Source organism: Alligator sinensis, unplaced genomic scaffold (assembly GCF_000455745.1).
Source record: "Alligator sinensis unplaced genomic scaffold, ASM45574v1 scaffold173_5, whole genome shotgun sequence".
In the NCBI taxonomy this organism is placed as follows: domain Eukaryota; kingdom Metazoa; phylum Chordata; order Crocodylia; family Alligatoridae; genus Alligator; species Alligator sinensis.
The window spans coordinates 363,697-375,734 of record NW_005842198.1 but is presented as its reverse complement, the minus strand read 5'-3'; the positions used below and the strand labels follow the sequence as shown (position 1 = coordinate 375,734).

Genomic DNA, 12,038 nt, shown 5'->3' with positions numbered 1-12,038 from the left:
TGCCGAGGTGCTGAATTTTGCAACACTTAAAACCTGGGCCCCACCATGGAATCCACACTCCTGTATTTGGCACCCTATACAACATACGGGCAGAGGTAGCCGAGTCTGGATGGTACCCACAAAAAAAAAATCATGTTAAGCAGAAGTTGTCAAAAGATAACAAGTATAGAAACAAGCAGCTAGAACTCCTCTCATGCGGCTTAGTATCACCTAAGTGATGTCTCCTTTGACCTGTGGGTCAGAGGCCAGAATCCTTTCCCGGGGTCATTCTTTCCAAACAGAACAAAGTTACTACTTCCTTTTAAAAAACAGCTGGAAGAAGAGGAAGAAAAAAAAAAAAAGCTGATGATGTTACCGCCCCCTCTTTGAATAATAGTTAGAAGCACTTACTTAGGACATAGGCAAAGCTGACCATGAAAGCTTGGCCGGATCTAGACATGAAATTTAAATGACCAATTTACAACAACAGTGCATCTTGCATAAGAATGCAAGATTGTGACTGGGACCATGCAAAATGAAGCAATCCCAGCTGATTTAATCTCCTGTGCTAGTTACAACGCACCCAATGTTTCATCATGCTAAACCATTCATAAATAACTGCATCTCCCTACGTAATTGTTGACACATCCTCCCTTAAGACATATTTCTCACTGAATGTCTGTTTGGAGTTTTGTAATGTCTCCATAGACCATCACTGGTTCAGAATATCTTGTGTTCTGCCCCACTGTTAAAACATCTACCCAAACCAACAACTTGTGATCAGAAGCCCAATGTGTCCCATTCAGTCAATCAAGACCAGGGGCAGGCAATTATTTTGGGTGGAAGGACGTTTACCTAGTTTTGGCAGGCTGTCTAGGGCCACGTGGGCAGCACTGCCCTTTGACAGTTGTCCTGCCCCCTGGTCACCATCTTGGGACTAATGTCCCAGGGCCAGCACCGATGGGGCCCCAAAGTGGGGCACAGGCTGGCAGGGGTCTGTGGAGCCAGGCTGGGCTGCACCAGCAGGGGGGGGGGGGGGGCCCTTCCCTGGCCTCATAGGCCCCCCTGCCAGCTGGGACCCTGTGCCCCTGCCACCCTGCACTGGTCCCTGCCGGCACTGGCCCTGAGGCACCAGTGCAGGCCCTGTGCTTCCGCACCTTCTCACTCTCAATGCCCCCCAGGCCCGGCCCCCTGCTCACTGGCAAGGAAGAACCTGGTGCTGAGCGTGGGGAACGGCAGCCCCTTGCCTGCCCCATGGCCGGCACTCCCTGCTGCAGCCGCTCACAGCCCACGCGGGGCCACCTGGAGCAGGCACAGGCAGCCCCAGGCCGGCTGCAAGCGGCTGCAGTGTGGGGCGCTGGGTACGGGGTGGGCATGGGTCGCTTTTCCCCCACCCATGCTCAGCTTTTCCCCGGGCTCCTTCCCTGCCCAGGGTCCTCCCCTGCCCTTCCCCCCAACCTTCCCCCCTTACCTGTGGTTCCGGTGCCACTGGGGCAGCCATGTGCTCCCAGGCTAGAAGCCCCTGCTCCGGCTTCTGGCTCGGGGGGAGGGCCCTGCGGTTGTGGGAGCCTACCAGGCTTCCCCTGGGTCCTACTGCCTTTGGTTCCTGTCATTTTTTATAGGAACCAAGGGCATAGAAATATTAATTTTCTAAATTTTTTAGGGGCTCTGCGGTCCAGATAGAATGGCCTCACAGGCCGGATCCAGACCGCGGGCCATATTTTGCCCACTCCTGATCAAGACCCATCCCATTCGATTGAAATGTAACCTCTGGACTGATCAAAAGCTTGCAAAACAAGTTTCACAACTGTATGACCCAAAACAGGATACAAGCAGCTAGCAATTGTAATATGATGATCCCTTCTTACCTGCTTTGCTCAGACTTTAACTGTCCAGTGATCAAGGAGAAATGCTTTGAAGCTATACAACTGAAAACTATAAGAAACAGAGTTGCTGGCAAAATGAGCTTCAGGAGAGAGAAAGAAAAATCACTGCAACATTGAAAACTGCATCCAAACTGATCACTGTCAGAAACAAATCCCTGCCTGGTGAAGGCTATAAAGACTGAAACCACTTCCTGCCTATATCAGTGAGAGAAACTTGTGGATAATATATAATGGAATTTTGTCACAGCTCATTTATTGAATAGCAGGAAGGAGTCTTTTCTTTCATTTTGTTCTATAGCTCATTTGTGTTATAGTTATTAAAGCCTTTCTGTCCTTCACTGAATGAAGTGTCATGTCAATCCTTAACTGCACTGGATTCAAATTCTGCTCCTGACTGTATCAGAAAGGCAAAGGAATGCATAGTTTGTTTAGAGCTTAGACAAAATAGGCACTGAGCTCTTCATCTATCAAGACTGAGGTATTTCTAGGCATTTTCAAGGCACCTCCAAGGTTAAGTAGTAGCTAAGCAGTAGTTTTGAGAGTCACAACTTAGATACTTCAATGTTGCCTTTAGTCCAACTTTAGCACCTACATTCTTGTACGGGATCTCAGCATATGCTGCTTTAATATGCAAACACATTGCAGCTTCAACTGATCTTTCTATTAAGATAAAAAGTAAATATAATTACCAAACAAGTATGGAAAGGTCTTAAAATAGCAATTTGTATTCTATGGGATACATATAAATTATATAGTATGTATTACATTGAATAAAGCCACATCTGACCTATGATAAGTACCATTGTAAGTAGGGATCTACCAAAATTGAAGTAAAACAAAAGGTTTTTTTCTGGCATGCAGAGCTGATTTCATGAGCATTTTGCAGCGGCCATGTCCTTTGGTGCTGATTGGTGGAGAAGCCTGGAAGGGAAGAGGGGCAGCTACCATCTTGACTGCTGGCTACCCTTTATGTGGTCCCAGCCATTGGCGCTGATTGGCAGAGAGGCCTTGGTGGGGGGAGGAGGAGGCTGCCCTGTGTGCCATCTGTCAGTCATCACCTTCCCCTCTCAGCTGCAGGAACCACTGGCTCCCACTGGAGAACCAGCACTTTATTTTTTATTAAGTTTTTTCTTTGCTGATTTTTCAGACAATCCTGGATTTTGTGGTTTTCGCAAAATCCATGAATTAAGTAGGTCCCTAATTATAAGCCATCTTAACCTTTCACAGGTCCATGTCATAATAAAGATTACAAGACCATTCAGGTTCTTTTCTATCTAAATACTAAACACTCAAACTAAATTTTATATTTTTCAGTTCAATCAATACACTGTTCTTATATTTAACTGAATATAATCTTTATATAAGTTTTTTTTACTGTGCTTTATGTAATATAATACAGCAAAAGTCATGTTATCCGGAACTTCACCATCCGGATTGCTCCACTGACTGGCATCTGTCAATACAAATCTTCCTTCTGAGAGGCATGGCAAAAGCGAAAACGGAAGTCCCACTTCCAGGTTCACCGCCACAAGCTGAGTCCCTCTTCTTCCTTGTGGACCATGGCCCGGGGCAAAGCAGCTTGCACGAGGCCCTCCTCCCTGTCCTCACCGCACACCGACACCAGAGAGTGAAAGCCCTGGTGCAGCAGATGCAACATATTTGATTAATCGGCATATTTGATTAACTGGCATCCCCTATTCCCCATGGATGCTAGATAACAGAGCTTTGGCTGTATAATCTTTAATATATAATTTAATAGTAGTTTCAATTAATTTGGCTATTTTTTTTAATCAAAAGGAGGAAGAATGTTATTAGGATACTTAGCTGACAGCATCCTTGAAATCTTAGCAAGTCAACACTTGCATTAATAGTATCTAATAACAATGTATTAGTTTCTAATTTTGTTTGCAAGTCAAGATGGACTATAATGTTATTCTATCATAGGTCAGTTGTGGCTTTATTTAATATGAGTTACATAATTTATTCTTATCCCATAATACTATTTTAAGACATCTCCATACTTCTTTGGATGATTATAATTACTTTTTATCTTAATAGAAAGATCAGTGTGAAGCTGCAATATGTTTGTGTATTAAAGTAGCATATGCTGAGGTCTCATGAAAACTGAAAAATCATGATGGTAACAAATATAGCATTATCTTAATAAATAAAACACATTCTAATCTTTTTAAGGTTCAAACTGAATACAGGACATGTGTTGTTTTTTGCTACTTTCTCTTCCAAAACTATAAATCTCTCTTTGGAATCTTTTCATAATTTTCATGTCAAACTGTGATATAAGGATTATATGTTCTGACACAATAAAATCAGTAGGTACATAAAATCTTTGTAAATAAAAGATCCTATCTCACACACATTCTTCAAAGTGAGAGACATCAATCTTCTAAACAAAAATAAAAAACTTCTCTCAAATGATAGGAAGATATGGACATAAAAGAAGGACTATCCTGTAATAAATACATATTCCTAACTAGATACTTTAATCAAACAAAAGTATGGAATCTCTCTCTCGGGAAATTTTACATAATAAAAAAATAAGATATATTAAATGAATATTCAGTTTTCACACTTTCAAAGTAGAACTTTCCTTTAATTGGTTAGATCAGTATTATCATACATGAAGAAGAGTTTAATCTATGTCAACTTGGGGAGATAACATGAATTGTTTTTATTCCTTAATTTGATAGTCTTATCTACATTTTCACTTACAAATTAATTTCTACCAGGTTTAATTTTAATATTCCAAATCATTTTGGAAGCTTTTGTAAAACTGTCATTAAAAGCAACTGTTTCTGCCCCCCCTTACACACACACACACACACACACACACACACACACACCCCTTGTCCCAATAGTTACACTAGTTTCAAGCACTGGATATGCAAATAAAGTCATGATCAGGGATCCTAGTTTTTGTTTAAAAAAAAAATAAATAAAAAAATCACCAATTCTCCGATTAAAAAAACCCGAAATCCACAATTAAAATGAAACACCACCATATATATAGGTACTGGTTGAATACAATGCTTTATTGATATATTTACAATTTTAAAGCAATTGGGAAGCCTACCAGTGCCTCAATCACTATAATAAAATACATTCTATATACAGCAAAAGTTTTATTATCCAGCACCCATGGGGAATGGCAGGGTGCTGGATAACAAAATATGCTGGTTAATTGAGAGGCCCGAACAGGTGTCTTTGCCTGTTTAGGCCGCTGCTTCTCCTGCTGCTTCCAGGGCATTGCCGCCCCTTCCGTCAGATCGCTGCCCCTCCAGCTGTATCGCCACCCCTCCCAGGGGCCCCACAGGCCCCCGAGGGACAGGGAGGTGGGCCTCGCACAGGCTGCTATGCACCAGGCCATGGGGGCTTGGCAGCACAGGCTGCTTTGCTCTGGGCCGTGGGAGCTCTGCGAAACTGGAAGTGCACGGTGGGCACTTCCAGTTTCACTTTTACCTTACAAGTCAGTATGTTGGTTAATAGAACATGCCGGCTTGTAAGGTGCCATTTAAGGCAGTTTTTACTGTACCTACACATTTTGGCACTTGATTTGGGTTTTTTTTTTTATCATTTTCCACCCAGAGGCCCCTGGCCCTGCTGGTACCCCTGACTCCCCATTCATAGCCTCCCCACTACTCAGCCCTGCCAGAGGGGGCCCAAAGCTGCCAGGGCTGCAGGGCCAAGGACCCAGGTCTGCAGCCCCCTGCAGCAGCACCAGAGCCCCAACTGCCACCTGTGGGAGGTGGCAGCTGCTGTGGTAGAGCAAAGCATGGAGCACAGCTCCTCCTCCCCCATAGGTGGCACGGCCAGAGCAGAGCCTGGTAGGTGGGGGAATGACAAGCTGCCCCTGTTGGCTTGGGGCTGCCTGCTCTGCTGCCCTCCCCCAGGGCCTCTGCAGTGAAGTGGCATGGGGCTCTTGGCAGCAGTACTGAACTTCCCTGCTCCACTCTGGCCTGGGTCCTGCTCGTTGGGCTGTGGAGGCCCCAGGGGGAAGGCAACAGGACAGGGAGCCTGAGACTGGTTATGGATGAATATATTTCTATTGCTACCCAGGAAGTTTGTAATAAATGCTAACAAAACTAACAGGAAGACTGAAACATGTATAGTATTGTAAGTATGTTCAAGCAGTGGGTCTATATAGGTAGTCAGATATAAAAGATAACTGTAAATACTTAAAATCAGGGTTGTCCATGAATAACACCAGCAGAGGTCACAGGTTGTGCAGGCTGCAGCAGCATGGATCACAGGCCTCCTGGACTGCATCCTCATCCTCAGTTCCCTAGCTGTGGCCTCCTTCAGCCTCATGGGCTGTACCATACCACACTTCTCTGAACCAGTCAGGAAGAAGCTGGAGGAGGCAGAATGAGCCCATAGACCCTGGCTACTGCTACAGTCAGAGTGATGAGGGAAAAGCCGTGGCTGGATGAGAGCCCAGGAGCAGTAAGTTAACACCTCTACTTGGAGAGCACTGACTTAAATCATTTCCTATACAACCTATTCTTGGTTACATACATAGGGCCCCCATTAGAGCTGCAGCAGGACTTGATACCTGGAGGTAATGAAAGCAAAATCTGACTGGGATCCTAGTCAGTTTCCCTGCCAGCTACTGTGTGCAAATGTAGCTTTTCTGATGACCCTGCAAAAATCTGAAAATATGAAACAGGGGTGAAACTGGAAAAGCAAGGAGAAACATAAGTGGAAAAGGAAGGAGACTGCAAAAAAGTGCCAACATTTTGGAAAGGAAAAAACTCGAAAAAATATGAAAAAAAACACAAAAAGGAAGAGTCAGCACACTGATCACTAAAAAGCAGGAAAGAGTCTATAAAGGGAATAAATATAAAAAAAGGATTTTTTTAGACTGATTTTCTCAATTTCAAAAAAAGCAACTGCAAATATTTAGATTTGATTGACTACATAAACACTAAGTTACAAGAAAGTTGCATTTGCAAAGTCTAGCACATACTAGTTCATGGAAATCACATTAGAGGTGTGCATTATACTGCAAGCTTTAATAACATGTTCACGTGGTATTTTCCACATGTATTCCAGAAAATATTTCTGAAGATAAACAAAGAAACATGGAATTTTACAGACTCCAGCATGGGTCATCCAAAAAGTTGGGACTTCTACCTGTGCCAAGACCTCTATACCACTTGTTCTAGTAGAAAAACAGGTTGCTGTATTCTGTGGGCCTGCTGCTGGAAGAGGATGAGGTATAATTTCACTAGTGAGTTTTGTGAATATTTGCTGAAAGCAGCAGAAGGTTAGGAGCCACAAATCCTGTGTTCTATTTCAATCTCAGGAAAAGAATGCATTAGTGTTTATAGATCTTCCAACTGCAGTGCTTCAAACTTCTCTTCCTCTCTTCTTATAACACATTTACATATGTATTATCTTTCCAGTCTATCTCATTCTTCCATCTGCTTCATAGGCCTGTGCGAAGCAGCAAGTATTTGTTTCAAATTTGGCTGATTTGGAAGGATAGGGATTCAAATAACTGTTCCAATTTGATTTGGCCAATTCAGATTCAGATTCAGCACCGATTCAGAGATTCAGCCATAGACTATAATAGGGAATCACTAAAATACCTATAACCGTGTCATTTTTTTTTTTTGCAGATTTGGATGACAACAGCAGGGATGGTAGTCCCTTCTGAGGGCATGAAGCCTGCCAAGTTTCAAGGAGATAAGTGCAGGGGTTTCTGTGAGCATGCACCCCAAGGTTCTGAAAGCAAATTAAAAAAGCGAATAGGTGTGGAGTGAGGAGGGTGGCACTCACTCCATCTGCAGGTGGAGCTTGGGGAACCCAGCAGCAGGAGGTTTACCTTCAGGAACACCAGCTACTCCACCAAACCAGGATCCATGGAGGTGCAGTGGGGTGTTACAACATCCCCAGCAATGGTGAATACCCTCTCGCTTGGACCGCTGGCCAGTGGAGAGGACAGGTGTCGCCAGGCAACTGTGGCCAGATCCTGCACACATGGCTGTGGGTTGCCCAAAAGGCCAAGGGATTGCAGTGCAGCAGCTCCATGTCCTCAGCAACATATGTAGCAACCAAGGCCTCGGCGCTACCTGCCTGACGGTGGGGTCTGGTGCCTCTGGATCCCACCACTGAACCCATGCCCTTGGCCCACATTGGCAGCACCTATGGTGGAGGAGATTGGCTCATGGTTGGAGTGCTGGCATGGGAAAGTGGATCCCCCCCTTCCATGTCCCTCCACCTCTGCCCTTCTGCCTCCCTGACTCTGTTCACCAGCACCTCCGTATAGTGACCCAGGGTTTTCCTGCTGCAGACACTCTTCTTCACCCTCGGGTTGCACATGTCCACCAGCACATGGACCGTACTGGACTGGAATGGATCCAGCTGTTTTTTATGCCCTCCTTCAGCACTTCAGCAGTGCCTGCATCTCTGGTGAAAGTGGCTTGCCCCAGCGAGGAACATCAGTCCCCTGGAACTTCTGCATTTCATTGTAAAGCTCCTTCTCTATGGAGATCACCTGGTTAAGGAGGGCATTGCCAGTGCTGACGCTCTCGGTGGCCTCGAGGAACAGTTTGAGGACCACTAAGATCTGGGAGATGGTATTCCACCCTGTTTTGTTAAGGGGGCCGCTGATCCCAATCTCCACGACCAAGGCCTTCTCATGGATGGCCTTCTGTTGCTCCACCAGCCTTTCCAACATCACGTATATGGAGTTCTACTGAGTCTCCACATCCTGCACGATTTTGAATAAATCTGGAGGCTTCCGATTCGATTCGGACCTTTGAATGGGTCTCCCAATTCGATTCGGATTCGGAGATTCGGCTGCTGAATTGGGCCAAATCTCCTATGAATCAAATCAGCTACCGAAGCTTTGCACAGCCCTACTACTTCACTGTGCTCTATCATGTTTTCCTCTTTTCCTTCTCTTCTCTGCTTCCACTGCCCATCACTAGACTATTTTTGCCCCTACTTCATTCTAGAACCACTGAATTCAAGAAAGTTGGCTTCTACCTGTTCCTCCTTTCTTCCTAGACACAAGACCATTTAGAACACAGGAAAAAGTCTCTCCGTTCTGTGTTCTGCTACCCAACATCTCTGCCTAACAGCCATGAAAGCACCTGAAAGAATGTCCTGCTAACTCTAGGCTAGCCCATGGAAACTACACAGATGTGAAACATCAGGAATAGAAAAGAAATAGTCACCAAATCTCACTAGCATTTACTAACAAACCTCTACTAAGCATCTGTAAATGGTAATTTTTAGAACCTTCTATCCGCCAAATATAGGTCATTTTTTCACAGTAACAAAGAAAGACATCTCTGAACTGCATGCAAGCCGTTTGGTCTTTTTTTTTTTTTTTTTTTAAAGCTGCAAGGATTAGGTATGTCCTTTCTACAATTATAGTTAATTCAGAACACACTGTGCAGCCATTAAGTAGTTTACTGTAGCTTTTTAATATTGAGCCTAAAAGTATATATGTTCCTGTAGCTTGCTGGTTAATACTGACTGCTCATATGGCTCATGGGCCAATCCAGACAATGTCATTTAGCTTCTCAATGAATGGGCTTAAATAGTTTTATAATACACACAAAAGTGCATTTCCCCCTCTAGTCTCATTCTTATGAGCTGGCTGAACAGGTTTTTAATCAGGATTTCCAATGAAGTGCTTGTGCTGTAGACACTAGCTGAACTGAGGAACTAGGAAATGGATGACAGCTGACTTGACCTCAATGCATCAAGGCAAGTGGCTTTACATCCAGAACCTGGGCAATAGCAACTATGCATTATAATCATTGTGTAACTGATATAAGTCAATCATATAATACTAAGCACAGCAACTTTTGTTCACAGAACTATTGGAGGAAGTTTACATAACTTAGTATTTTGAATTATACTTGCCACAAATAATTGTAGAGGTTGTTCAGCAGGCAAAGGAGCAGAATTCTTTTTGATTTTCACAGAAACTTTAGCCTCTTCCTCTGACTGTTTTCCTTCTCCTTCTTCAGCATACTTTTTCCTTTTAACTTGACGATTTGATCTTCTTTTCTGCAAAGCAGTAACAAAAATCATACTTTTACTAAATCTTTCTAGAAGGAACCGCAAATATAAAATAGAGGCTTAAAAATATAGTAATTTAGCTATAATACAACTATTGGAAAATATAGATGCTAGTAGTTTTTGAGTACCCAAATTCAAAAAAAAAAAATTAAATGCATGAACTAGGGGAGAAAGCAGGTTCTAGAATACACTTTTGACCTACAAATCCTGTTAATATTTTTTGTTATATTATAACAAAAAAGACATTTGGGGCTTCATGTTTATTTACAGCTCAGAAACAAATAAAGAGTATAATTTTCTGGGTATATAGAAACAAAAAGTGATAGCTATTTCATTTCATGAATGCACTGTAATTCTAAGTGATAGTCTCCTAATAATAAATATCAGAAACCAGTGTGATTAATCCATATAAATCAATATAAACTGAATACAAAATTCAATACAAAATTCAAACAAACTGAAAATTTAGACAATATGAGAAAGTGACTCTTCTATTAAACAGAAAATCCCCTTGTATAAGCGGAATATAAGACTGAATAGACTCAGAAATCAGTTATGGAAAAGACCTATTAGACCAGGCTGGTTAGACTACTGCTGATGCATTTCAATTTGTTTAGTGTATTTTATTTGTTTTAAAATGGTACATTGTCCATTCTATTTTTCTCATTCTGAGACTTTCATCATTCCCTCTGGAAGGCTATTCTAGCCTGACAAGCTCCAGTTCTGGGAAATAATGCTCAACAGTCATATTACATCATTCTTAATTTTTTTAAGCCTCATTCCTCCAGTGAATCTCTCAACAATTCTTTTATCTCCTTGCCTAAGCTTTTATTCACTGTTTAACCATTTTAATCTTTACTCATAAAATCACCTGAACAGCCCCTTAATTTTTTTAATGAGCTGATGACCGATAGGAAATTGGATAAACAAAGGCAACAGCAATCAGTTTAATTGATTAACACAAAGAGTCTGACAACCAGCTGGAATTTGAAAATACTGACCTGCCTCAAAAAAATCATTTATTTTGGGCAATGAACTAGTACAGGGATAGAAATAAAACATATGTTATTAATAAAATATGCTGGACTGAGCTTAACAGCAAAGTAACTAAATTACATTTATTTACTATGGGTGAAGTAATTATTTGCAGTAAATGCAAACAGCAAGCCTGGGTAGCAGGAGGAGGTAATAGAGAGACAATTGTCCTTCACCAAGTATGGCAAGATCCATCAGCTTCTACAGAACGTAGGCTACTGTTCTTCATGAAATCTGGCCTATGTCTAGCCAGCTCACCCATAGGTAAGAGGGAAACATGGAAAAGTTAAACAAACAAGAATGAGGTCAAATTGTTGCTGTTGTATTCCTAGCTTTGTGCATAGCAATAGATGCAGGTGTAGAGGAAATTCACCAGGCAGGTGACATCAGATAACAGAGATAGGGACAGGTGTACAACAAACCCTCTGGCCACCTCTGCAGTTTGCTAAGGGGCACCATATAACCTTGGGGTTTCATATCGTGTCCATATGTAACAAAACTAAAGTAAATTATGGTGAATTATCCTGTGTAATCCATGGAATCTCCTATAACTAAAAGAAGAAAAACAAAAGACTTTGCTTTCAAGTAATTATATTTGAGGATAGAAAGGATCTATCTTATTGCCTCATATATGACATGTCCCTGATATAACATGCACACTATTTTTGGAAGGACCCAAGATGGGGTAGGAAAAAAATTATCTTGGAATATGGGGACATACCAGAAGTCTGAGGTTTACAGGCCAGTCTAACGCAGCATATCAACTCCTTGGCTACAGAGCAAGTCCCAATCCAGGACACTGGTGTTAGGACTGCATGGTGCAACACAATCCAGCACGTCAGCTTCAGGGCTGCATCCCATATCTGACCCTGTGCACAAGCTTCACAGCCGCCAATTGGTTCTAAAGCAGGGGTGGGCAAGATACGGCCCACGGGCTGCATCTGGCCCACCAGGCCATTCAATGTGGCCCATGGGGCCCCTGAAATAATCTAGAAAATTAATGTTTATCTGCCCCTGACTCCTGTCAAAGATGACAGGAGCCAGGAGCAGTAGGAACCAGGGGAAGCCACGGCGGGCTCC

The 12,038-nt window shown here is 42.8% G+C and overlaps 1 protein-coding gene across 16 annotated transcripts in view; it reads right to left on the bottom strand.

The window, feature by feature from the left end:
* Positions 1-12,038, bottom strand: part of CHD9 (chromodomain helicase DNA binding protein 9) — a 205,391-nt gene that overhangs the window by 90,832 nt on the left and 102,521 nt on the right. For all 16 annotated transcript variants that reach the window (XM_025207519.1, XM_025207521.1, XM_025207511.1 and 13 more), the window contains one exon: positions 9,765-9,911. In XM_025207519.1, coding sequence (XP_025063304.1) covers positions 9,765-9,911 — 147 coding nt within the window. The remainder of the gene's footprint in view (positions 1-9,764; positions 9,912-12,038) is intronic.